This window comes from Pichia membranifaciens (genome assembly GCF_001661235.1).
Source record: "Pichia membranifaciens NRRL Y-2026 unplaced genomic scaffold PICMEscaffold_7, whole genome shotgun sequence".
NCBI lineage: Eukaryota > Fungi > Ascomycota > Pichiomycetes > Pichiales > Pichiaceae > Pichia > Pichia membranifaciens.
This window is the reverse complement of record NW_017566988.1, coordinates 310,985-335,278: the sequence shown is the minus strand read 5'-3', so window position 1 is coordinate 335,278 and position 24,294 is coordinate 310,985. Positions and strand designations below refer to the sequence as shown.

The 24,294-nt window shown below is 42.5% G+C and overlaps 11 protein-coding genes across 11 annotated transcripts; 4 read left to right on the top strand and 7 right to left on the bottom strand.

Annotated features, from left to right (window-relative positions):
• Nucleotides 1–409: 409 nt before the first annotated feature.
• Nucleotides 410–1,915, top strand: PICMEDRAFT_74687 (hypothetical protein; the record flags this gene model as incomplete). The annotated part of the gene is made up of 1 exon (XM_019164844.1): nt 410–1,915. The coding sequence occupies one exon, from the start codon at nt 410–412 to the stop codon at nt 1,913–1,915; it is 1,506 nt and encodes a 501-aa protein (XP_019015563.1).
• Nucleotides 1,916–2,031: 116 nt separating this feature from the next.
• PICMEDRAFT_37361 (hypothetical protein) lies at nt 2,032–2,352 on the bottom strand (the record flags this gene model as incomplete). The annotated part of the gene is made up of 1 exon (XM_019163079.1): nt 2,032–2,352. The coding sequence occupies one exon, from the start codon at nt 2,350–2,352 to the stop codon at nt 2,032–2,034; it is 321 nt and encodes a 106-aa protein (XP_019015562.1).
• Nucleotides 2,353–2,726: 374 nt separating this feature from the next.
• Nucleotides 2,727–3,386, bottom strand: PICMEDRAFT_18349 (hypothetical protein). Its single transcript, XM_019161961.1, has 2 exons — nt 3,270–3,386; nt 2,727–3,135 (listed from the first exon to the last, which is right to left on the bottom strand). The coding sequence occupies exons 1-2, from the start codon at nt 3,300–3,302 to the stop codon at nt 2,854–2,856; spliced, it is 315 nt and encodes a 104-aa protein (XP_019015561.1). The 5' UTR covers nt 3,303–3,386; the 3' UTR covers nt 2,727–2,853.
• A 123-nt stretch (nt 3,387–3,509) lies between these two features.
• PICMEDRAFT_18348 (hypothetical protein) lies at nt 3,510–8,242 on the top strand. Its single transcript, XM_019161960.1, has one exon. It carries the CDS (start codon nt 3,554–3,556, stop codon nt 8,159–8,161), a length of 4,608 nt encoding a protein of 1,535 aa, XP_019015560.1. The 5' UTR covers nt 3,510–3,553; the 3' UTR covers nt 8,162–8,242.
• Nucleotides 8,243–8,363: 121 nt separating this feature from the next.
• PICMEDRAFT_13645 (hypothetical protein) lies at nt 8,364–9,620 on the top strand (the record flags this gene model as incomplete). The annotated part of the gene is made up of 1 exon (XM_019160093.1): nt 8,364–9,620. The coding sequence occupies one exon, from the start codon at nt 8,364–8,366 to the stop codon at nt 9,618–9,620; it is 1,257 nt and encodes a 418-aa protein (XP_019015559.1).
• Nucleotides 9,621–9,990: 370 nt separating this feature from the next.
• PICMEDRAFT_24918 (hypothetical protein) lies at nt 9,991–11,193 on the bottom strand (the record flags this gene model as incomplete). Its single annotated transcript, XM_019162368.1, has 3 exons — nt 9,991–10,762; nt 10,808–10,899; nt 11,059–11,193. Coding segments are annotated over 3 exons (999 nt in total), but the record flags the coding sequence as incomplete, so codon positions are not given.
• A 241-nt stretch (nt 11,194–11,434) lies between these two features.
• PICMEDRAFT_18346 (hypothetical protein) lies at nt 11,435–13,238 on the bottom strand. Its single transcript, XM_019161959.1, has one exon. It carries the CDS (start codon nt 13,097–13,099, stop codon nt 11,663–11,665), a length of 1,437 nt encoding a protein of 478 aa, XP_019015557.1. The 5' UTR covers nt 13,100–13,238; the 3' UTR covers nt 11,435–11,662.
• A 251-nt stretch (nt 13,239–13,489) lies between these two features.
• PICMEDRAFT_18345 (hypothetical protein) lies at nt 13,490–15,493 on the bottom strand. Its single transcript, XM_019161958.1, has one exon. The coding sequence runs from the start codon at nt 15,347–15,349 to the stop codon at nt 13,613–13,615; it is 1,737 nt and encodes a 578-aa protein (XP_019015556.1). The 5' UTR covers nt 15,350–15,493; the 3' UTR covers nt 13,490–13,612.
• Nucleotides 15,494–15,649: 156 nt separating this feature from the next.
• On the bottom strand, nt 15,650–18,038 carry PICMEDRAFT_18344 (hypothetical protein). Its single transcript, XM_019161957.1, has 2 exons — nt 17,963–18,038; nt 15,650–17,849 (listed from the first exon to the last, which is right to left on the bottom strand). The coding sequence occupies exons 1-2, from the start codon at nt 17,983–17,985 to the stop codon at nt 15,755–15,757; spliced, it is 2,118 nt and encodes a 705-aa protein (XP_019015555.1). The 5' UTR covers nt 17,986–18,038; the 3' UTR covers nt 15,650–15,754.
• A 283-nt stretch (nt 18,039–18,321) lies between these two features.
• Nucleotides 18,322–22,624, top strand: PICMEDRAFT_18343 (hypothetical protein). The gene has a single exon (XM_019161956.1). It carries the CDS (start codon nt 18,405–18,407, stop codon nt 22,569–22,571), a length of 4,167 nt encoding a protein of 1,388 aa, XP_019015554.1. The 5' UTR covers nt 18,322–18,404; the 3' UTR covers nt 22,572–22,624.
• A 42-nt stretch (nt 22,625–22,666) lies between these two features.
• PICMEDRAFT_13639 (hypothetical protein) lies at nt 22,667–23,476 on the bottom strand (the record flags this gene model as incomplete). Its single annotated transcript, XM_019160090.1, has 1 exon — nt 22,667–23,476. The coding sequence occupies one exon, from the start codon at nt 23,474–23,476 to the stop codon at nt 22,667–22,669; it is 810 nt and encodes a 269-aa protein (XP_019015553.1).
• Between the last annotated feature and the right edge of the window lie 818 nt (nt 23,477–24,294).

Below are 24,294 nucleotides of genomic sequence, written 5' to 3'. Positions count from 1 at the left end.
ATGACAAAAAATCCGTCGATCGACTTAAATTTTAGCGGCTAAAGACGTTTTTAGCGGCTGCGGTTCTGCTATTGTTCGGCCGCCTTAGCGGGATACATGCCCTTCTGAGAAATACCCGCTTCCCCAGAGTGCCAATCTATGCTGGATCCACAATTCAGGCTGGCCATGCTTGGACTCTGCCGCCGGCTCGGTACAACCAGGGCAAATCGTGGAGAAGGAGATTCTTATAAAGAAACAGACCACCGCCTTTTTTGAGTTGAAAAGTCCCTCGTTTACGAACGTTTTGTAGTAGTAGCAGCAGTAGTAGCAGTATTACTAGACTGTCCTATCTTACGGAAAGACTTATTTTTCACCGAAACTGAGTCAAGACCTACCACGCTAATTTTCCTTTGTACACTTTATCACCGTCATGTCCAGTAAGGAAGAGATCCAAAAGTTTGCTGAAAAGTACGGCATCAAGAACGTCAATTTGATCCAGACCGGTGCCTTGGTCAACGGAGAGTGGATCGTTGACTCGTCCGACGTCTTTTCAGTTGCAGACCCAGCAAGTGGTGAACATTTGCTCAATGTCTCCAACACCAAGATCGAGGTCATCGAGCAAGGTATCAAGGATGCTGAGGCCGCCTTCAACAAGTTCAAAAATTCATCCAGCGGCAGAGAAAGAAGCAGAATCTTGCGGAAGATGTACGAGTTGATGTTGGAGAACTTCGACGATTTGGCCACCATCTGTACCATCGAGAACGGTAAATCATTGGCTGACTCGAAGGGTGAAATTGGCTATGCTGCCGGATTCTACGAATGGTTTGCTGAAGAGGCCCCAAGAATCTACGGCGACAACATCCCAAGCGCATCCACCAGCAAGAGAATCATTACGTCCAAGCAACCGATCGGAGTTGTTGGTATCCTCACTCCTTGGAACTTCCCTTCTGCCATGATTACTAGAAAGTTGGGTGCTGCCTTTGCAGCAGGTTGTGCAGCAGTTATCAAGCCAGCTACAGAAACTCCGTTATCCGCCTTGGCGTTGGGTTACTTGGCACAGGAGGCAGGCTTACCTAACGGTTTGCTGAACCTCTTCCCAGTCGACCAAGACAGAACGAAGGTTGTCGGTACTTTGTTCTGCGAGTCTCCTATCATTAGAAAGATTTCTTTCACTGGTTCCACCGGTGTCGGTAAGCTATTGATGAGCCAATCCTCTTCGACACTGAAGAAACTTTCCTTTGAGTTGGGTGGAAACTCTCCATTTGTGGTTTTCGAAGACGCAGATGTAGATCTTGCCGTCAGTGCGGCTCTCGGATGCAAGTTGAGACAATCTGGCCAAACCTGTATCTGTGCAAACAGACTCTACATCCACGAAGACATCTATACCGAGTTTGCAACAAAATTCACTGCAGAGGTCAACAAGTTCAAGTTGGGCCACGGCTTAAAGCCAGATACCACACACGGCCCATTGATTCACCAACGAGCTGTCGATAAAGTTGCCAGCCATATCGAAGATGCTGTTGGAAAAGGTGCTAAGGTCTTGACAGGTGGTAAGAGAGCTCCTCATTTGGGTGAAAACTTCCACGAATTGACGGTTTTGGGTGATGTTCCAAAGACAGCAGTTGTCAACAAGGAGGAAACTTTTGGTCCTCTGGTCCCATTGATTAAGTTCAAGACCGAAGAAGAAGTTCTTGAATTGGCCAATGACACCGAGTACGGTTTGGCTGGTTACTTCTTCTCCCAAAACTACGCCAGAATTTTCAGATTCGGTGAACAGCTCCACTGTGGTATGATTGGTGCCAACACAGGTGCCCTTGGTGAGGCTTCTTTGCCATTCGGTGGTATTGGCTGGTCTGGATTTGGAAGAGAAGGCTCCAAATATGGTGTCGACGATTACACGATCATTAAATCGATTGTTATCGGTGGAATAGAGTAAACTTCACCGAATCCAGACGTATGTTTACACTATGTTTGAAAAAAAAGTTAATAAGTAGCTATAAAAAATCTTTTATAAATTCATAATTTCAAATTCCGACAAATTGCATACTGCAATCATTTTTCGGAAAGCTGGGTCTCGACGCTGTTCACCTTGTCCTCCATGGTCTGAGACTTATCAGTTCTTGTACCTACCCTAATATCACTCTGTACACGGAGAATGCCCATTTTGTGAACTTCTTCATGTAGCTTACCAATCAAGTCCATGACTTCACTCCATGGGCCTTCAATGGTGGTACCAGCACTGTGTAGTTTGCTCGTCAATCCACTGTTGCGTATTAGCTTCTCACATGCCACAACATATTTTGACACAGAGGGCGTTGGAGTTCCAATTGGTATCAAACAGACATCGGCAATGCAGTTTAGTTTCACAGTCATGGCTTTGGCAGGGCAATTATGCTTTTTTAAATAAAGCAGTAGGTTGCACCTATGATAGAAAAGGAGAAAACAGACGCAGATTTTGTTTCATGAATTGGGTCCTGTCTCGGCCCGACACTTTTTAAGATCCGGGGCCCGGCCGCACTAGCTGAAAATCCCGTCACTCAAGCTTCATAGGCAGGAGTGAGTAAATTATGTACAGATTAGCTATGTACTCCAGCGAATTATTGCAGGTGATGGTTTACTTGATTGATAATTCCACAATTGAATGGGTGACGTTGATGACGGATGGGCGGGCAACTACGAAGCGAGACCCCGGTAGGATAGCTTAACCCTGATTTAAGAGCATCAGTTGTTTCCTTTTCAATCAATGTTGCTCATTCATGTTTGAGGTTTTTATCCATTAGGTCGTAACTTTAAAATGATCTTGTAAAATAGTGCTATTAACAAAAGCAAGTAATACACAAGACTGCGTACTTTGCACAGATACACAGGTAGCTTTCATTGTTCAGGAAATGCCAGTTGCCTCTCTACTGTATCCACCTTATCTTGCATGGTTTGTGCCTTGTCTGTACGTGTTCCAATCCTGATATCACTGTGGACACGTTCAAACCCAGCGTCATGCAGACGCTGGTGCAAGAGACCAATTAAATCGGTTGCCGCTTGCCAATCGGCGTCGATTGTGAAACCTCCATCGTGCACAACATAGGTGAGACCACTTTTCTCCAATATAGGAACACAGCTTGCCAGAGCTTCCTCAAATCCATACTCTGCAGGACCAACCTAATTTACAAAGAATTTGTGAACGCTCATTTGTTAGTAATTTGAAGAGTCAGCCTTAATGACAACTTATGTATCATAAACTTTTTTTCTTTCTTCTTCCAGTCTATTTCTTGCAATAATATTTTCAAACTTACTGGAGTTAATGCCACATCCGCTAAGCAGTGCATTTTTATAATTCAAATCAGTATGTGTTATACGACCTCGTACTTTTCATCAACCTTCTTGTTACTGCTCGGGTATCACAGGCATAGATGGAGATTTTTCAACAATTTTGGTTCCTGGCGACGCGTCGGATTCTTGTTGACAACGAATTTGTCCTTCTTATTACATGTTTCTGCTCCTGTTTTCTGCTTCTTACCTGACCACAGGCCAGCTGCTGGATGGTTTACGTATTAGAACACCGTATTCGACATACAAGATGGACTTCACCGTGCCAAAAGATGTCAGTCCTGAACTGGATTTACTTCTTACCCGTCTAGCAAAAGATTTTCATGATGGATATTTAACTGAAAAAGGTTATATCAAAAAGAGAATGGAGCTACTGGGAGTTATGGTCTCAGCTACTTCTGAAAATCACACCGAACCTAATACAGAGGGGTTACAGACTGTTAGTACGAGGCAATCGGCTTCAATTTCAGACAGAGCCTCCGAAGATTTTTTCAGACCTTCACACACTATATCTCATTCAGTCGATGAAAGTTCAAATGCGCAACCTGTTTTATATGATGACGAGTTCCTAGAAAAATACCACAATCTGGGAAGCACTTATGATTCTAATATAAGGAGAGAATTACAGAAACCTTTAGATCCCAGGGATGTTTCTTCTCATATTGAAAACGCAAATGAGTTTGACAACTTGGCTATGATTTTACGTAAACGAGCAAAAATATACGAGAAAGAACCAGCAGTTTTGGTCGTTGATGAGAAAGGAAAAGAAAGCAAGGTAATCACCTGGGACAAGCTATATTACAGGGCAGAAAAAATTGCCAAACAGATCAAAAATAAAGTAGCCCTTTATCCAGGAGATCGAGTGTGTTTGATTTATCAAAATGTTGAAATAATAGATTTTATGGTGGCATTTTACGGTTGTTTCTTAGCCGGTGTTGTTGCCGTTCCCTTAGCCAGTTCAATGCCTTCCAAAGAGTTGGCAACTGTGATGAGAAACACTCAATCTCATCTTTGTTTGATGTCTGATTCTGTACATAAGTATTTTGAAAAACAATCCAAACAAACGAAGTCGGTTCTTTGGCCGAAAGGTATGATTGTATGGAAGACTTCAGCATTAGGCACGTACAAGCCATCTAAAAAGGATGGAGACCCTCCTTTGAAAATTTCAGATCTTGCTTACATAGACTATTCAAAGGGATCATCGGGTGAATTAAGGGGAGTTGTCATGTCTCATCGAACAGTCATCAATCAAATGAAAATGCTAGACAAAATATTATCCACCTCACCAAATATAGTATCTCCGTTAACAAGATCAACTTTGAAATCAACTCGCCCCAAAAACAGTATTTTGAGTACTCTGGATGTACGAGGATCCATCGGACTAATATTTTCAATGCTATTTACTGTTTACAGTGGAAATTTGTTTATATGGCTGCAATCAAAAACTGCTGAAGTTCCAGGTCTTTATGCAAATATGCTCTCTTGTTATAGATCCTCTATAACATTAACTGATTATTTCACATTGAAAAACGTGGTTTATAATTATCAATCCTTTCCCCAAAACACTAGGACTTTCAGCAAGAAAAAAGTTGATCTATCTCCACTTTGTTGGTGTTTAATAGATTCATCAACAGTAGATTGCGAATTCAATGAGATTTTAAGTGATCGATGGCTCAAGCCTCTGGGAAGCAAACATAGCAAAAGAATAATTTCTCCTATACTCACTTTAAGTGAACACGGTGGTGCCATTATATCTATGAGGGATTGGTATGGAAACGAAGATCAATTGGGATGTATATTCAACAAGTCTGAGAATTCAGAAACATTAGACGAATTTGGTGATGACGATCATGCCGATAGATTGTCTGAAGTTATGATTGATAAGGAATCTCTCACTACAAACTCGGTCAAAGTCATTAATGATGCACCAATAAATTACTCTCTAGCCGAGTCCAACTCTGATTCTAACTATATTAGGGTGGGTGCTTTTGGATACCCTCTTCCAGATGCAACTTTGGCTCTTGTAAATCCGGAAAGTAAGGTCTTAAGTAGCTTGTTAGAGGTTGGTGAAATATGGGTGGATTCAAATTGTATTTCTGGTGGCTATTGGGGCTTGCCAGACGAAACTGAGGCAATATTCCAAGCCGAGTGTTCCGATTATGAAGGCATCTTGAGCTTGAAATTTGTTAGAACTGAGCTGCTAGGTTTCATTTATAATGGAAAAATTTACGTCCTTGGGCTGTATGAGGATAGGATAAATCAAAGAGTGACATGGTATGACCAATACCTTGGAATGTCTACAGATGATAACAACAATCAACTTTTACCTGTCATCAATGACCGTACAAAGTCTATGACTTCTGATGCCGAAAGTATTTACAAAACCATGATGAAAAAGAAATACAACAATTGGGGAAGGTTAGACCTGTCAAAAAACTTGTCAAATAAGTCTCTCTATAAGTACCATTACTCCAATCACCTAGCTAAAACTTTGGCGAAAAACGTACCTTATTTCAAAGATTGTGCATTTTTCAACATGAAAGTAAATAATGAATATGTCCCTGTTGGAATTATGGAATCTGGATTGAGCACGGATAAATCAGTCTCTGGAAAGGTTGAACTACAATCAATGCTTACAGAAGCTTTAAATTTGTTAGAAAAACATCATAATGTGAGACTATTTTTTTTGGTGGTCACTAAAGTGGGGGCACTTTCACGGACGTTGAAAAGTGGAAGACTTGAAATTGCTAACAGTCTTACCAAAAGACGTTTCCTTGAAGGTCGCCTGCCAAGTGTTTATGTTTCTTTTAAACCATACAATTCTTTGGGTTCAATTTATCATGGTGAAGACTTAGTTGGTGGTATTTGGTCACCGTATAGTACTGCTGTCAGGAATGACATGTTGAGCTATTCTGATTTTCAAAGTTCAGGTATGGATACAAGAGATTCAAGTGTTGATGACCGGTTCCATATCAATCTTACCGACTTTGCAAATCCCATTCTTTTATTGCAATATAGAGCCAGTAAACAATCCGATGAGTTGGCATATACTAGCATTGACGGTACAAATGCAAAAGAAAATAAACAGTCCACATGGAAGAAGTTTGAAAGCAGAGTTTTTACGGTTTGCTCTTACATTTTAGAGAAATCAACAATCATGTCAGGTGACTGTGTTATATTATTATACCCTTTATGCGAAGATTACATTGCATGCCTATTTGCATGTTGGATGGCTGGATTCACAGTCATACCACTGCCTACATTTGCTAAGGACCCTCAGTCCATAGATGAAGATGTTGAAACTTTTGTTAATGCTGTTAAGGAGTACAATGTGAAGGCGATTTTTGTCAATAACGAAACAGAGAACCTTTTAAAAAATAAACCTGTAAGTTCCAAAATCAGTGCATTGGCTTCCAAGATAAACTTGGAAATCCCAAAGTTAAGAAATACGGTAAAACATTCAAAAACATTATCAGCGGGAAAATCAACCTACAAGAGAATGGAACAATATTCAGAGAAAAAACGTTCCAGAAAAAACTCAGATTATTGTATGATATGGTTAGATTTAACACCCGATAATGTATGTACCAGCGTCGGGTTATCATTTAAAAACTTGATGAATATGTGTCTCAGTTTGAAAGAAACGTGTCAAATGAGTAGCACTGCACCACTTCTTGGTTGTGCTAATTACACAGTCGGCTTAGGATTTTTACAAAGTAGTATTATGGGAGTTTACTTGGGTGTAACGACTTATTTAATGTCCATGGCTGAGTATGGACTTCACACCAGCATGTTTTATCAAGCTATAGCAAGGTACAACATCGAAAACATTTATCTTACAGGTAAAATGTTCAAGTATGCCTTGAATAAAAACTCAATGGGAAAAATTAACTTGAAAACGTTGAGAAATTTAATGTTAAGCTGGTCTGGTTGCCGTGCTGATCCGTCTTTGCTTTCCAAATTCAAAGAAACTTTAGTTCTATCCAATGTCAAATCTAAAACCATTTCCCATATCTATGATCACAAGATGAATCCAATGATAAGTACAAGATCATTTTTGTCGTTTGCTCCTGTTGTATTATGGCTTGATCCTTATGGGTTATCTCAAGGCTATATCAGTATTGTTAATCCAAAAGACGCTCCAAATGCGATTCCAGTTGTCGACTCTGGCGTAGTCTCAGTTAACACTGAGGTAGTTGTTGTTAACCCTCAGACAGAAGAGCTGTGCAAGGTAGGTGAGTTTGGTGAAATATGGGTTTCATCGAAATCTACAGCCAGTGGATTTGCGGGAAAGGACGACAATTCTACCAATAAAGAGTATTTGAAGGGCAAGCTAAATAACAGAAATGGAACATTTTTGCGTACGGGTGACTTCGGATTTCTACATACCATTACAAAAAACACCGACAAAAATAAGCAAATCGAAATGCAACTTTTATTCAATCTTGGAAAAATTGACGAAACGTTCGATTATTGTGGATTGCAATTTTTTGCAAGTGATATTGAAAGGTGTATGGATTCTTTTGCTGGAATGAACCGGTGTTGTGTTTTCAAAGCAGGAGATTATACCGTTCTAGTTGCTGCAACATCGACCGGTAGAAGTTTAAGTACAGTCACACCGCTCATGATTGTGAAGCTCTTGAACCAGTTTAAAATTGTTATTGATATAATCTCATTTGTTGATTCTAACGGTTTGCCAACCTCGAGAGATGGCATGATACAACGTATGCAATTAGTTCGGAAGTGGTTAAATAAAACACTCAAAGTTAACGAAACATTCGGCATATCTTACGGTGAAAACGAAATGATCAAAGCCATCAAGATGCAAGAATGGGTGGAGGATAGATTGTCGAAGTGAGCTCATTGTATTTAGTTTTGTAACATAGGATGTAAACATAGTTGTTAAATATAAATCTCGGAGATTGTTTACGTAACATGATTCAAATTATTTCAATGCATATGACGCAGATCATAACTAATCAAGATTAACTTTTCGTGTCATTCTTGACATTTTACCCTGTCCTTATTTTTAATGTTTTTCTCTAAACACATATGACAAAATGGATACTGATTCCAAACTAAATCTTTTATCGCACATATTCCCGGACTTTGATAAGGTAACTCTTCTTGAATTGTTGGTTTCCTGTGAAGGATCAGTTGGAAAGGCAAAAAAATTAATTCTTGGAGATGGAATCACTGATGACACCGAGGAACTCAACACTCCTGAGAAAGAATCTGTACCAAATATAGTAGAAGTTCCCGAAGCACAGGTAGAAAATATTGTGTTGCAGGAGAAAAGGAAAATTGAGGATACTATTGAAGCAGAAAGCTCTCTATCAAAGATAGTAAAATTTCAAAAACTGAATCCTCCTTTAACAAACAGAACCGTCACTTTGTATTCGAAGCATGACATTGAATCCGTGCTTCCAAATATCAAAATCTATCCTAAATTTTTGCAAAAGCAACTTGCTGATGATGTCCTAGACAATTTGGTAAGTCAAAAGATGCTATTTAAGGCAAAGCAATTTTATATTGCTGGAAGCTTATGCAAATCGTCTCAGAAAACTGCTGTTTTCGGCGATAGTGACCAGGTAGACTACGATCCTGTCTATCAAGATGGGGTTACAAAACCGTTAAAAATGACTCCGGAGTTGATAAAGTGTCGAATATTGATTGACCAGAAGGTAAATATGGTTTTGCAAAAGTATCATGAGGATAGCCAAGACAAGGCCGATTTCCTGATACATGAAAATTGGCAGAGTGATTTTTGTGTAGGAAATTATTTTCCAGATAACAAATCACATTTAGACTGGCATACTGATAAACTCACCAATATAGGTCCCTTGCCTACTATTGCTTCTATTTCGTTTGGCGCAACAAGAATATTTAGACTCAGGAGGAGCAATCCTACCAACTCTACAATATATAATATACTTTTACCAAACAATACCCTACTTATAATGCTACCATCTACACAGGAGCTTTACAAACATTCTGTCCCCACCTTAAAGGACTCTTTGGTGAGGCCGCATTCCAAGTTTGGCGAATCAAGATTTAGCTTGACGTTTAGGATGAGCTACCCTGAGTTTGAAAAAAATAAAGTATACTGTGATAAGTGTAAGAAGCAGATGATTTTGAGAAGACTTTTCAAAGGTGAAGATATTGGTTATTACGTATGGATGTGTATGGGGTCCTTCAAAGGTGTAAATTGTAAAGGGTTCAAATACGCCAGGTTTAGCGGCAGAACGGGAGAATCGGAATTTGCGACAACGCACAAAAGTAAAGCAACAAGATGGCTTTCAAGCTTGGAGAAGTAATAAGTGGATAATGTTATATTATTATGTAAATTAGTAATATAATAGTAGAAAAGAGACAGATGTGGCAGTATTTGTGAAAACAAAAAAAAGTTTAAGATTAAAATTAAAAGTTTTGTCAATCAATCATCATTAACGAAAAGAAACATATTAAAAAAGAGGGCGTCGTTAAAACTTGATAACATCCAATAACGGTAAAAGCTTCTAGAATGAGGTTCGGAATGAAAAATTATGCACACCAAAAATATGTTAGCAGCATAATCAATGATTTCGTGGTGAAACAAACCTGCCAGTGTTGCAACATTCAATTAGCTGGAAAGTAATATGAAAACTCGATATAGAAAAACACGTGTTAATGTCCCAGTCTTCCGAATTTCTCGTCTAGTATCTTGTTCTTCATTTTCAAATACCAAGTATCTAAGTTTCTCAAATCTCTATGCAACGCAACCACTATTATTGTCATGTTATCAAAACCAATGCCCGTGATAGTGTTGGCCATTCCAATGCAGTTGTCTAAAACAATTTCATTTATTTCAGTGAGCTTTTTACCTTGTGATAGTTGATGCCTTATTACTTCAATCAAATCGTTAGATTTGTAGCAATCCCAGATACCGTCACATGCAACAACGAGAAATTCGTCATTTTTGGGATCTAATTTCTGAATAATGATATCTGGTTCAACAGTAACCTGGAATTCCTCAGGCGGCGTGAGCCCTATTCTCTTGTTGTTTCTTGATAAATGGAACCTGCCATGATTATTATTGTTGTGCAGCTTAAAGTTAAAGTCCCCAAATGCTCTACTCAACGCAAGTATAGAGTTGACTCTGTTCTGCGATACATAACCTCCGTCGTTGTGAATCCTCATCAGTTCACCTAGATCTTTTGGCTTATGGTCAAAAGACAAGTTTTTCACATGTCCGTTCCTTGATAGTATACCCCTAGAATCTCCCGAGTTGGCAGTTATAATATAATCCTTGAAGATAATTACCACGACAGCGGTGGATCCACTATTATTGTTAGGATCATAATAAAATTTGCAGTCAACTTTCATGAAGCAGTCTTTAAGGATTTTCTGGAAGTCAATCATTTGAAGGGTTTCTTTATTTTCAGGGTCTAGTAGCTTCTGCTTTTTTTCGAGAGATAGTCTGTTTATTTCCTCTGAAATTCGACGTTTGATAAGTAATGGCAACACATCACTCACATATTTCGATGTGCTTGTTCCACCGTGCCCATCAAAGACACCATAGATATTTATTCTCAATGAGTTAGAAGAGTTCACGAGCTCAGGGTCACTGTTGGAGGTTGCAGTCGTTGCGGTCGTATTCGATGTGTTCATGCTGAGGCTGGTGTTAGCACTGCTCACGCTGGTGAGCGATTGGTCCGTTTTATGTCGTTCCACAGCAGGATTCAAAGATTTCTCCTGCAGATTGACTTCAATGACATCGTCAAGGTCGCAGTAGGCATCCTCCATCTGGAACCTGTAACCCTGCATTTCACCAATCGCATGTGATATGTGGTCGTGCTGAACGAGGGTGATGTTCTTCTCCGTCACCGGAGTGGACATTAAGTTCCCCATTGCCTATATCTATCTCTCACTCTATTCAGTACTTGTTCCAATGCTGTCCAATGGTCCCCTAGCATCCACACTCTAACCCTAGTTGCTCTCTGCGACTCTGCTGCATCGGTCGTCTAATTATCTCTTCTTCACCGTCCAAGCCAGCTCCAGCATCTCTGCTATCGCCCCCCCCCCCTCCTCCCTTTTTCCTAAAAAAATTCCAAGCGAAAATTACAAAAATTCAGAGAACAAAAATGGCAATTGAGGCGAAATTCGAAAAATAGATAGTCAGATTAGCTGCACTACCATGTCTGCCACTTTAATTGGAATGAATGAATTATATCTACACAGCTGTCATATCTACCTCGAGTTGTACAAAAGGAAATAACAACAACAACAACAACAACAACAAAAACAAAGAAACAGTTAAACAAAACAACAAGCAAACTCAGAAAAAACGTACATCTGTAGATACTAAATATACACATGTCTACTTGTGTCTGGACACTTCTTTGACAAAATTGCCACCCCAGTAGCTGGCAGTATACTTGGTGATGTATTTGAACATGCTGTTGAAATTGGCAGTCTTCTTTTCTTCGCTCATAGTAAGCCCCTCGTAGATAGCGTCCGACAGTTCCTCTGTGTTCCAAGGATTGACGATGACTGCACCGTTGAGTGATTGTGCGGCACCGGCAAATTCACTGAGAACAAGAGTACCCTTACCCTTCTGTTGGCAGGCAATGTACTCATAACTGACAAGGTTCATACCGTCCCTGGTAGATGAGACGAGACACACGTCAGAGACCGAATACAAAGAGATCAGCTCGTCAAAAGTAACCGATTTATGCAAGAAATGGATGGGAACAAACTCAACCGTGCCAAACCGCCCATTGATTCGTCCAATCAACTCGTTCACATTGGCCCGTAGATTCTGGTATTCTTCCACATCTCCTCTGGAAGGCACTGCGACTTGGATCAAGACCACCTTCCCGATCCACTCCGGGTGTGTTTCGAGGAATATCTCGAAAGCATGCAACTTTTGCGGGACACCCTTGATGTAATCGAGTCTGTCGACACCCACAATCAACTTGCAGTCATCTCCAAATTTGTGCTTCAATTCGGCGATACGACCCTGAACGCTTTCCTTTTCTACACCTTTCAAAAACTTGTCGACATCAATGCCGATCGGGTATGCGCCCACTGTAACGTCTCTGCCGTTGTAGCGGATACCTTGGGGACTTGTAGGCAACTTCAAAATCCGTTCAACCGAGGAAAGGAAATGTCTAGCATAGTCGTAGGTATGGAACCCAATCAAATCACATCCTAAAACACCTTGTAGAATTTCCGCCCGGACAGGTAAGATCCTGTATATTTCACTAGATGGAAAAGGCGTGTGCAAGAAGAATCCTAACTTGACGTTGGAAAAGCCATTCCTTTCTAATTTTTCTCTAAGCATGGATGGAACCAACATCAAGTGGTAATCGTGTATCCAAACAATATCACCCTCTTTCACTTTCTTGAATATTTCCTCTGTAAATAGCTTGTTCGCCTCGATATAGGCAGCCCAAGCAATCTCATCAAAGTTCATTTCTCCAGGATGGTAATGGAACAATGGCCATAAAATCGAGTTGGAAAACCCATTGTAGTGTAAATCAGCAATCTCTTCCGATAACCAGACAGGATAGCAATTGAACTTACTTTTTAGGTCCGTCTCAATTTTGGTCCTGTCTGCATCGTTGCTCACACTCATGCCGGGCCATCCAAACCATTGAAACGAGGTCTTTAAACCCTGCAAGGCCGTGACCAAGCCACCAGACGACATGTTGTAGCTGTATGTGTTGCTGCCATCTGTATCCTGGCCGTCGGTTTTATCATCTTCGGTGATTGTAACAGGTATCCTGTTAGATACAACTAAAACGTTAGCCATTGGGGTCGTGTTGAATATGATAAGCTAGAAAAACGATTGGGGGCTCTTTGTTATCCCTTGAGACCAATGGTGCAATGCCAATGCTGTTGCAAGACCTGGGAAGAGTTAAGAATGTAAAGAAAGGTGGTCTACGTCCTCGTGGACAGGCATAGCTAAGACCACTCCGGCATTGATAGAGATGGAAGGTACTCGATCAAATACGTAATTGGGAACCTGATTCTTCTCTGCGGGCTATGTCATATTATTTTTTTTGGGACGATCGGCTTATTGGGCTGTGCAACAGGCTCTTATCGGAGTAGCCCTGGCCACAGCTTGACTTGGTAACCTCCGGTGACAGGGTGTACCACGTAGAAGTGGCTATGCAGACCAAGAAAGTATGCAAAATGCGCTACTGGAGTTGAGTTAGGTATTTGCTGTAATCAAGACAATTGTTTGCATTATTTAGAAGCCAAAAGATGGAGAAAAAAGAAGCGAAATAATAATATATATCGTAAACTGCGAAACATGACATCATTACTCCTCCTTAATGCTGAAGTGAGAGATGTAGTTGTAATAAAATGAGATAGATTGCAAGTGGGTCTCAAGATCGACCCACTCGTTAGGGCCGTGAACGTTGGCCTCAAACATGTTCAACGAGCCAGGTTGAACTCTGAAGATGTTGTCAGTCAAGTTCCAGTAATGTCTGGTGTCGGTGTTACCGGTCATGATACTTGGGGTAATGATGAAGTTCTTGCTGCCAGTCTCGAACTTTTCTGGATAAACCTCGTCTTCGTAAAAGGACTTGATCAAACCTGTGAACTCGCCCCAGAACTCGGACTTGGTAGAAGTTGGCTTTGCAGTCTTCAATGGTGGACCAAAGTAAGAAATCACCATGTTACCGTTTTCAGTTTCTGGGAAGAGAACTTCGTCGTTGACTGTCAAGCCGATGTTGTATTTCTTGGCAACAGTTGTGCCGTGCTTGGCAGCCTTGCTCCAGACAGTGTCAACATCATTACCATAGACAATTCTGTGGTTGATGACTGCACTGACACTTCTTGGCAAGGAGTTGGCCTTGTCACCACCATTGATGATGTCGATAGCTTGCGAAGTTCTCAAAAGATACTTGAGGAACGTGTTGTCATGGGAGTAACTGAGAATGACATCCCGAGCCTTTTCGTCGAATCTAGCGTTCTTCCCCGCATCTGCCAATGGCTTTGGCAAATGGCCCTGCTCTGCTGCACATTCAAAGAATCCCATCATTGGGTTTTCTGGAACAAGAATAGCCTCAAATGGGTCATTTTCGTAGTCGTAGATAAACTTGGAGATCATTCCAATGGATGTGTGGTCTTTTGGGAGAGAGGAGTGTCCACCTGGTGTGTCGACTTCAACAGTGAGGTCGGAATAGCCTTTCTCACCGCTGATAATCATTGAGTAGTAGTCACCCATGAAGTCGAGGAACATGACTGGACCTTCGTCAACAATGGCCTCAATGGAGTTTGCGCCGAACTTCTTCTCGATAAACTCTCCGATGTGATGTGCTCCTTGCCACCCACTTGCTTCCTCGTCATAACCAAACGCCAAAATGACGCCTCTTTCGAAATTGGACTTGCCATCGGCAATGAGTTTTTCGGCGGCTTCCATTAAACCAACCAACAAGTTCTTACAATCGCTGGCGCCTCTGCCGTGAAACTTGTCACCGTCGAACCTGCCGCTAAAAGGGCTCTCCTTCCAGTCGGATGGGTCGCCAATTGGAACAGTGTCCATGTGTGCAGCAAGCATTATTGGCTTTAGGTCTTCATTGCTGCCAGGGAAGTGAAAGACCAAGCCGTATGTATTGATCTTGTACACGTCTGCGGTCTTGTAGACTAGTGGGAAAGATTCCTCCAAATAGTCGTGAAACTTTTGCATCTCTGAATAGTCTGTGGTGTCATCATAGATGACAGTCTCAATTTGCAAAGACTTGGAGAATCTCTCAATTACATCCTTTTTGTATTCGTTGTCGGTGAGAATGTATTGAATGGCGTCATGCTCCTTAATTGGAACCTTAGATGGAATTGGACACAACGCGGAGTCGGAGGCGGAGAAAGAAGAGCCATCGGTCTTAGCAACTGTATCAACACCAGTAAAGCAGTTAATAGATGGGTGGAATAATCCCACTGCCAATGCAGCAAAAACTAATAAAACAAGCTTCTTGACAGTGAAAACGCCCCGCTTCTCTTCAACTGTCTTGCTATCGCCTAATTCAATGTACTTGATATCGTGAAAAGACATAGTATATGCTAGTCCGCTATTTTATATTCAACAACTTGAAGCTGGAAACAAAAGTTTGAAGGAAAGTGACGATAAAGAGCCTCAATTGAAAAGCATCAAATAATCGACGTTGAGCAGCCACCTTCCTTATACCCACATCAACCCATGTCTCCCCCGTCTTTTCGTCTCTCGTATCCCCCGTAATTATCTCTTGCTGTAATTTCTTTGGGGAGAGGAAAAAAACGGCAGCACACACTCGGCCGAATGCTTTTCCTCCGAAGCGGAACTTCTCTTTTGAGAAAATGGGACGTTGGTTTGAGTCGGAAGACTTTGCTTTGTTCTATATTATTGATTAACTTCACATTCATTCATATACAATTTACAAAAGAGGAGAGAGAGAGAGCGTTTTGCTTCTCTGGCTTGCTATCAGTACAGATAACCAGTTTCCACGTCGTTCACGTCAAACTTGAAATCTAGAGTTTTCTTCACGGCCCACTTATCCTCGAAGTCAAAACTACTGCACCCGTTGGAAGGGCTGTTTTCTTTGAACCAGGTGTGATTTTGTTTCTGGTAGTTCCATCCACGGTTGTGGAGTTCCTTCGACATAATGTACTGTAAGTAGTCGTCGTCTGGAATTTGCTCGAGGTTGTGGAAGTTGGTAAACTTTGATGGCGTTCGAAGGTTGTTGTAGTAGAACCCATAAAATAGTGTGTCGTCAGCGACCTTTTCCAGAAGTTTTGTGGATCCAATTATTTCTGGTAATGGATCTGTTGGGAAACTAGGTTGTGTTATGTATGGGTTCGTTGGAATGTACGAACGTGGCTTGTCTGCATCGTAAGAATCTGGACAATTGAGAAGGGAAGATTCCAAGTGCGCTGATATCTCGTCTAGTGGCGGAAGTTTGACATCACATACAATGGCAGGTGGCTGTGATTTCTTGGATGGAACATGGAGTTCTTCCCTTTTTTTGAACTCGAAAATCCTGTTCTTGGCTGCCTCGAGGGAGTGTAGATATTTGTCGCATCCTGGCGGTAGCTTAGAGTAGTTTTCAGCGTTGAGAAAGTATAACGACTCCTGGATGTTGTTCACCTGCGGGCTGTTTGCCGTGTAATTGTTGAGAATTCTAGATGCATTCAGCGATGCTAACTTCTCAATATCGCTGGATATGCTGCTCAAGGAGTTCACTGGCACTTCGGTAGGGACTTTCACAGAAGCCGGCAAGCTGATGGTGTCGTTGCTTGGTATTGGAGAAGACACCTGTGACGTTTGAGACGGTGCAGCAACACTAACAGTGGCTGCTTTCGCAATGGAGGGGTTAGTGTTCGAGACAGACGACGCCAACGAAGTGTAAGACACGTTTGTCGGTGGCTTCGTTTGTGCCTTTTTAATGCCCGATAATGCAGCTGTTGCATACTTCAACTTGGGTGTTCCTACCGGAGTGGCAGGCTTCAATCCTGCAGTGATGATGCTGTTTGTGGTGTTCGACGCATTGAGTGAAGCCGATAGAGTCGAGGCCAAGGTTGCAGTTTTGGCAGCCGGTGAATTAATGTTGGTCTGTGACGGTTGCGTGTGAAGCGTTGCCGCATGAGGCTCCGGTATCTTCGGGATGTCCGTCTTCTCTTTGTCTTTTTCGCTGTCCTCCCTCTCCCTGGTCTTCCTCACTTTTTCCTTTTCCATCTCCTTTTCCTTGTCCTTTTCGCTGTCCTTGTCTTTCTCCTTGTCTTTGTCTCTGGTGCTCTCCACCTCTCTATCTCCTGGCCTCTCATCCGTCACTGAGTTTGCCCTTCCGGGAGTGTCTGGCGCCTCAGACTCATCGCCTGCTATCACTGCAAAGCTGTCCTCCATTTCGTCCAGTCCGAGTGACTCGTAGAACGTGTCGTCCTCCACAAAGTTTGGATCCTCGTTCGATTCAACGTAGTACTCGATATCTTCTCTGATATCATTGATCTGCTCCACGTCAATATTATCGTTCTCTAAGTGTCTCAGAATCGACTCCAGCATACTTATGTGCCACTTGTGTCTTCCCAAGCTCTCCTGCAGCCCTTCGATGTGCGACTGCTTGCTCATGTCGGGCTTCTTCTTCTTCATCGACGACATTATGAGATCGAGCTCCGCCTCCATCGCCTCCATCTGCCTCTGAAGCTCTTCAATATTTCCCTGGATGAAATCAGCCGTCTCCATCTTCTCCTTCTTCCGTGGATCCACTATCTCTGAAGTGGAAGCCAACGCTTCGTTCGAAAAAGCTTTCGTTTTCATCATCTTCTCCACCTCTTTGAACCGTTCCATCTCGTGCTCAATCAACTTTCGATGCTCTATAAGCGGCATCTTGTCCTTCACATCTGACCCACTCATCCAGTTTTTGATTTGTTCTCTCGAACGCTGGAGCTTCTTGATCTCCTTTTTCAAGTCCGCCTCTAGCTTCTCCTTCTGCGACTGGTTGTCGCAATCCTGTAGTTTCTCATATGTGAAGTCAAACTCTTCGAGTCCTTCTCTGACTTTCTTGAAGACACGGTCGATCTCTCTGTAAAATGTACAATCATAAATCATGACATCATGTTCCTGTTAGTATTCTTCGTCCGTGTGGAAACCGTCCTGGGGTGAAAGTTACCCGAAATCCGCCACCTGGATACTTACTGTAACAATTTCCTTTGCGACATCTTGGAGAACTGTACTCTTTGCTTCTCAAACCTCTTTTATGTCCCTCAGAAACCGTTTGTTCTGCTGCACACACTCCTCTATCTCCTAAGGCCCCGTAACTTGGTCCTCCATTACTGTCGTTCCTCCAGCACCGCCACTTTCCCACTGCAAAACCCAGCACAAGGACCGATCGACTGCAGATGACGTAAGCATACTGCTCCCAAGTGAACTCTCCGTTTCCGGCGATAAAGAAGGAGAAACCGGTTTTTCGGAAGACCTCGAGGTCGCTGAGTCATTATCGGGTACCGAATGGAGTCGAATCGAACGGTATAGTACTTTTTCCAGCACGCTTTTGTGAGCCTTTAACCTCTGTTTCTGGCGTGCTGAAAACTGTACAGTAGTGAAAAACAGACCTGCTAGTAAGTTCCGCTAATCAAAGATGTTGGACTTTGAGTTTTGGACGAAAACTCTAGACTCTCCAACTGTGAACATCATCCCATTTGACTTTCAGAGACCAACTGATGGAAGTATACTTCAGGATACTTTCGAGTTTGTTCTTCCAGAAGGCACCGACTTCTTTACGGCACTTACCGTATACGCTCTCTTGAGCTACAGACTTACCGGTGATGACGATATTACGGTTGCTACGAACGATGAGTTTGCTGCAAATGAGTTTGTCTTGAGACTTTCCATTGATCCGAAGAAAACGTTTGCAGAACTGTACAACCAAGTGCAGTCTACATATGAGGAGTTCTACTCAAAAATTGTACCAATCGAAAAGATTGTGGACGTTTTGAAAACATCCAAGTCTCTAGAGAAGGCTCCCGCTCTATTCAAGTCGTCCTTCCAGTACTCGGGGGATGCCGACTCGTTGGAGACTACCGTCCCGGGCTCTGTCAGAGATATGGCATTCTACTTCGGCAAGAGAGGCACTTTGTCTGTGTATTTCAACAGTTTGCTCTACAAGAAGTCGAGGGTGGAGTATCTTGCTGAGCAATTCACCCAGGTTGTCAAAGCCGTTGATCACGACAAGACTCAGGTAATTTCGAAAATAAGCTTGATCACCGAGTCCCAAAAATCTATTTTGCCGGACCCAACTATCGACCTTGACTGGTCGAACTTCAGAGGTGCCATTCAGGACATTTTCTCAGATAATGCAGCCAAATTTCCAGAGAGAACCTGTGTCATTGAAACCGCATCTTTTCTTGATCCTAGCGCTAAAGACAGACACTTCACTTATAAGCAAATAGATGAAGCTTCCAACATCGTTGGTAACTTCCTTGTCAAGACGGGTATCAAGAGAGGTGACATTGTCATGATCTACGCCTACAGAGGTGTCGACTTAATGATTTCTGTCATGGGTGTTTTGAAAGCAGGTGCAACTTTCTCTGTCATTGATCCAGCTTATCCTCCAACCAGACAAACCGTCTACTTGAAGGTTGCCAATCCTCAGGGTATCATTGGTATTAAAAAAGCAGGTACAATTGACAACCTTGTTGAGGAGTATATCAGAGATGAATTAAATGTTATCACGCGTATTCCAAATATTGAAGTTCAGGACGATGGTTCTTTACTAGGTGGGGCAGTTGAGGGTGTGGATATCCTTGCTGACTACGCACAATTTAAGTCCCAAAGAACTGGAGTTGTTGTAGGACCTGATTCTAACCCGACCTTGTCTTTCACTTCAGGATCTGAGGGCTTGCCAAAGGGTGTTTTAGGTAGACACTTTTCTCTTGCATATTACTTCCCATGGATGGCCAAAACTTTCCACCTTTCGGAAAAGGACAGATTCACGATGCTTTCAGGTATCGCACATGACCCTATCCAAAGAGATATGTTCACCCCACTCTTTCTGGGTGCTACCCTACTTGTTCCTACTCAGGATGATATCGGTACTCCAGGAAAACTTGCTGAATGGATGGGTAAGCATAATGCAACTGTCACACATTTAACCCCAGCCATGGGACAACTTCTGAGCGCTCAAGCCACTGCAGAGTTCAAGTCTTTACATCATGCCTTTTTTGTTGGTGACATTTTAACCAAAAGAGATTGTTTACGTTTGCAAACCTTGGCCGAAAATTGCTCCATCGTTAATATGTACGGTACTACCGAAACTCAAAGAGCCGTTTCATTTTTTGAAATTCCAAGTCGTGCAGAAAATCCACGCTTCTTGGAGACCCAAAAGGACATTATGCCTGCAGGTACCGGAATGCTGAACGTCCAATTGTTGGTCGTCAACAGAAATGATAGCACTCAAACTTGTGGTATTGGTGAAGTTGGTGAAATTTATGTCAGAGCGGCAGGTTTGGCTGAAGGTTACAGAATGAACGATGAGTTGAACAAACAAAAATTTGTTAACAACTGGTACGTTCCAATCGATGGTTTTGTTGCAAAGGACAAAGAAGTATCTAAGAATGAGCCATGGAGAGAGTTCTGGAAGGGACCAAGAGATAGACTTTACCGGACAGGAGATTTGGGTCGTTATTTACCTGATGGTAATTGTGAGTGTTGTGGTCGTGCTGACGACCAGGTTAAGATTCGTGGTTTCAGAATTGAATTGGGTGAAATTGACACACACATCTCTCAGCACCCTTTGATCAGAGAAAATATCACATTGGTTAGAAAGGACAAGAATAATGAGCCACTTCTTGTGACTTTCTTTGTTCCGAAAGTAGTTTCTGAACTTGAGTCTTTCAAGACTGTGTCTGAAGAAATTGAAAAAATCACAGATCCTCTCGTTAAAGGTCTAGTTCAATTTGCTAATTTAATCAAGGATCTAAAACTCCACTTGAAGAAGCGTTTGGCGGCCTACTCCATTCCAACGTTGATTATCCCAATGTCTAAGCTACCTTTGAATCCAAACGGTAAGGTTGATAAGCCAAAGTTGCAGTTGCCTTCCGAGAATCAATTGAACCAAGTTGCAGTATATTCTTCCAATCAGCAGGATGATACTGAATTCACTGAAATGGAATCTAAGGTTAAAGATCTTTGGATTTCTGTCTTGCCAAATCGTCCATCATCTATTACTCCTGATGATTCATTTTTTGATCTTGGTGGTCACTCCATTCTTGCAACAAGAATGATTTTCGAGTTAAGAAAGAAACTTGCAATTGATGTGCCATTAGGTACAATTTTCAAGCATCCAACGATCTCCTCATTTGCAAATGAGGTTGAACGTTTATCTCAACTGGAAGACGGTAGAGAAGTTGAAGAGTCAACACCAAATGATGAGTCTTCCAAAATTGATTATTACAAGGATGCGGTCTCTCTTTCCAAATCTGACATTAAGACTAATTACTCTACACTTGAAGAACTTGACCCAACCAAACCAATCAATGTTTTCGTTACTGGAGCAACAGGATTTCTCGGTACATTCATCATCAGGGAACTGCTTTCACGTGAGAAATTGGATATCAACATTCATGCTCATGTACGTGCATCCAGCGAACATGCTGGTCTCGAAAGATTGATCAAAGCTGGTAAGACTTACGGCGTTTGGGATGATTCATTCAAATCAAAGATTCATGTCGTCTTGGGTGATTTATCTAAACCGCAATTTGGATTGGCCGATGATAAATGGAACAAGTTGACAGAAACAATTGATGTTGTTATTCACAACGGTGCCCTTGTCCACTGGGTTTATCCATATGCCAAGTTAAGAGATGCTAACGTCATCTCTACTATCAATGTTCTCAATTTGTGTGGCGAAAATAAAGCCAAACACTTTACTTTTGTTTCATCTACATCTACTGTTGATGTGCCACATTATGTCCACCTTGGTGCAAGCTTGCATTCCGCAAGTGAGGACAAGGGTGGTGTATTAGAGTCAGATGACTTATTAGCTGCCAAGAGTGGCTTGGGCACTGGATATGGCCAATCCAAGTGGGCTGCTGAATACATAATTCGTCGTGCTGGAGATGCTGGCTTGAGAGGTGCGATAGTAAGACCAGGTTACGTTCAAGGTTTCAGCCAAACTGGTGCATCAAACACTGATGATTTCCTTTTACGTATGTTAAAAGGATGTGTTGAAGTAGGTTCTTATCCAGAAATTACCAACACTGTCAACACTGTTCCTGTAGACCATGTTGCTCGTGTTGTTGTTGCATCTGCACTACACCCACCACGTGCTCCAACCGAGAAGCTTTCCGTCGTTCAAGTTACCGGCCACCCACGTATCCAGTTCAACAAGATGCTCGATGCATTAAACAGTTTCGGATATAGCGTCAAGAAATCCGAATATCGTGAATGGGCTAAAACTTTGGAAAAATACGTTATCGACGACGCCAAAGACAGTGCACTTTTTCCACTATTGCACTTTGTTCTTGGTGACCTACCTGAAGATACTAAGGCCCCTGAACTTGACGACAGGAACGCCGTTGAAGTGTTGAAGACCGATAAGCTCTGGAACTCTGACAGCAAGGACTATTCCTCTGGTAGCGGGGTTACTAAAGACGTGTTGGCTGCATATGTTGCTTATTTGATCAAGATTGGATTTTTGCCAGAACCAAAGGGAACGGCTACATCAAAGTTACCTGACGTTGAGGTCAAGGAGGAATCATTGGAACTGATCCGTGCTGGTGCAGGTGCTAGAACCAGTGCAAACTAAATGTATATAACTTACGTTTGCTATTAGTGTTTAGTAAATTAATAACAATTATATTTATTCTATTGATTTATTGTATGTACATGCCTTGTGTGCGTTCAGTTTCTGGAAAGTTCCTCAATAACTTGATTGTCCTTGATGGATTTCTCAACGATTCCTTGCACGTGTTGAGGCTGCACCATGCCATACCAAGTGACTGTACCATCGGGCTTCAAAATCACGACGTTTCCAGCATATACGTGGCCTCCAACATGGCTGATGTAACCGAGCTCTATTTTATCGGAGAGCTTTTCCTGGCTCAACACTTGGACAAACTCGTCATGCACCAGCTTTCCAACCACCCCACACCGGATGTCCCTTTTTGCGTGCCCACATATCAAGACTATTGTTTTCTCTACAGGTGTAACAGTGAGAGTCGGCGTGGATTCTAGAGCCTTCCCACTATTCAGCGTTTGAAAAAGTTTTACGAAGGCAGTGTCTTGTGATTGTGACTGGAGGTCGATGTATATATTTTTGGCGTCCGGAAAGATAAAGAAATCTGCTTCTGTTTCTATAGCTTCTGGGTGCTTTGGCGATAAGGAGGAGAGACATATCATGTTCCCGTTACCTCGGCCCACTTTACTAATGTTTCTCATGATATCGTAGGCCTCCACTTTCTTCGGCCATGATTCGTTGTCTTTGTTGTTTGAACGGTACACGATTACCTTGCTCAATGGCGGAATCGTGTGGCGAATGGATTCTGGAGGAGTTTTCAGCGTAGCCTGTATTTCCGGCGGAGGAGTGCAAAACGTGCACCCTGTGTCATAGGTTGGCTTAGGGCATTTTTCAGTGAAGGTTGTATGTTTGAAGCGACGGCACTGCCGGGAGAACGTCAACACGTATCGTCTGGTCGTAGCACTGGTAAACATTGTCTATAAATAACGTCCGTATACAGATTATACATCGCTGAGGAGAAAGAAGCAGTGGCACTCCGAGAAGAAAGAAGAAGAAACCGCTGTTTTAAAGTCAAATGGATCTGGAGGAAGCAAATCCGAATTCTCGGCCTCGGCAATTCTTCCGAATGCAGAAAGTGCAGTGATTACCGACTAACAGGTAGCCGGCCGCCGGGAATAAGTATGACACCTCCGGAGCTTGGTGATATGCGTCAACAGCAGTAGCGGCGGTAGCAGGTGTGTGCAGTGAAACAGAAAGATATTCAAAAAGCGACTCCACAGCTTTGACAGGCTTGGGCTGGACCAAGTCAAGCCAAACCGTTAGAACATGAAAGCGTTTAGAAGCAAATTCATCGTCAAGCACACACACATCGAACCCAAGCAGGCCATGGCACAGTCCTGGTTGTTCCCTGTCCGCTGCTGGTCCTGCTGCACGTACACCACGTTGGGTGGAGGTTGCTGCTGCTGATAGATGTGCTGTTGTGGCTGGTAGTACTGTTCGGGCGGCGCCTGCTGGTAGTACTGAGGGGGCGGTTGCTGCTCGTACGTGTTTCCCATAATATGTAGCGTGCTGGCTGGACGGAAACGATAATGGCAAGCCGGAAACTCTAAGCCCTACACACCCTAAAGTCAGGCCCGGAGACAGACAGAGAATGGCTCTTCTGATGAGGGTAACAGATCATCGTAGTCGTCGTGGGCCCGTTCTGTGGAGTCTCCACTACAATCCTCCGGGGAACGATAAGTGCGGGAGCGTGGGTGGTGGTGGGGCGGGGGGCTGCCTTGTGCTCAGCGGC

Bases quoted from the DNA above. Each gene is read 5' to 3' on its own strand.
- PICMEDRAFT_18349 (XM_019161961.1), bottom strand. From the start codon at position 3,302: ATGCACTGCTTAGCGGATGTGGCATTAACTCCA. The intron at 3,136-3,269 runs GTAAGTTTGAAA...TTTGTAAATTAG, and splicing joins CGGATGTGGCATTAACTCCA to GTTGGTCCTGCAGAGTATGG.
- PICMEDRAFT_18348 (XM_019161960.1), top strand. From the start codon at position 3,554: ATGGACTTCACCGTGCCAAAAGATGTCAGTCCTGAACTGGATTTACTT.
- PICMEDRAFT_18346 (XM_019161959.1), bottom strand. From the start codon at position 13,099: ATGGCTAACGTTTTAGTTGTATCTAACAGGATACCTGTTACAATCACC.
- PICMEDRAFT_18345 (XM_019161958.1), bottom strand. From the start codon at position 15,349: ATGTCTTTTCACGATATCAAGTACATTGAATTAGGCGATAGCAAGACA.
- PICMEDRAFT_18344 (XM_019161957.1), bottom strand. From the start codon at position 17,985: ATGTCGCAAAGGAAATTGTTACA. The intron at 17,850-17,962 runs GTAAGTATCCAG...TACATTTTACAG, and splicing joins TCGCAAAGGAAATTGTTACA to AGAGATCGACCGTGTCTTCA.
- PICMEDRAFT_18343 (XM_019161956.1), top strand. From the start codon at position 18,405: ATGTTGGACTTTGAGTTTTGGACGAAAACTCTAGACTCTCCAACTGTG.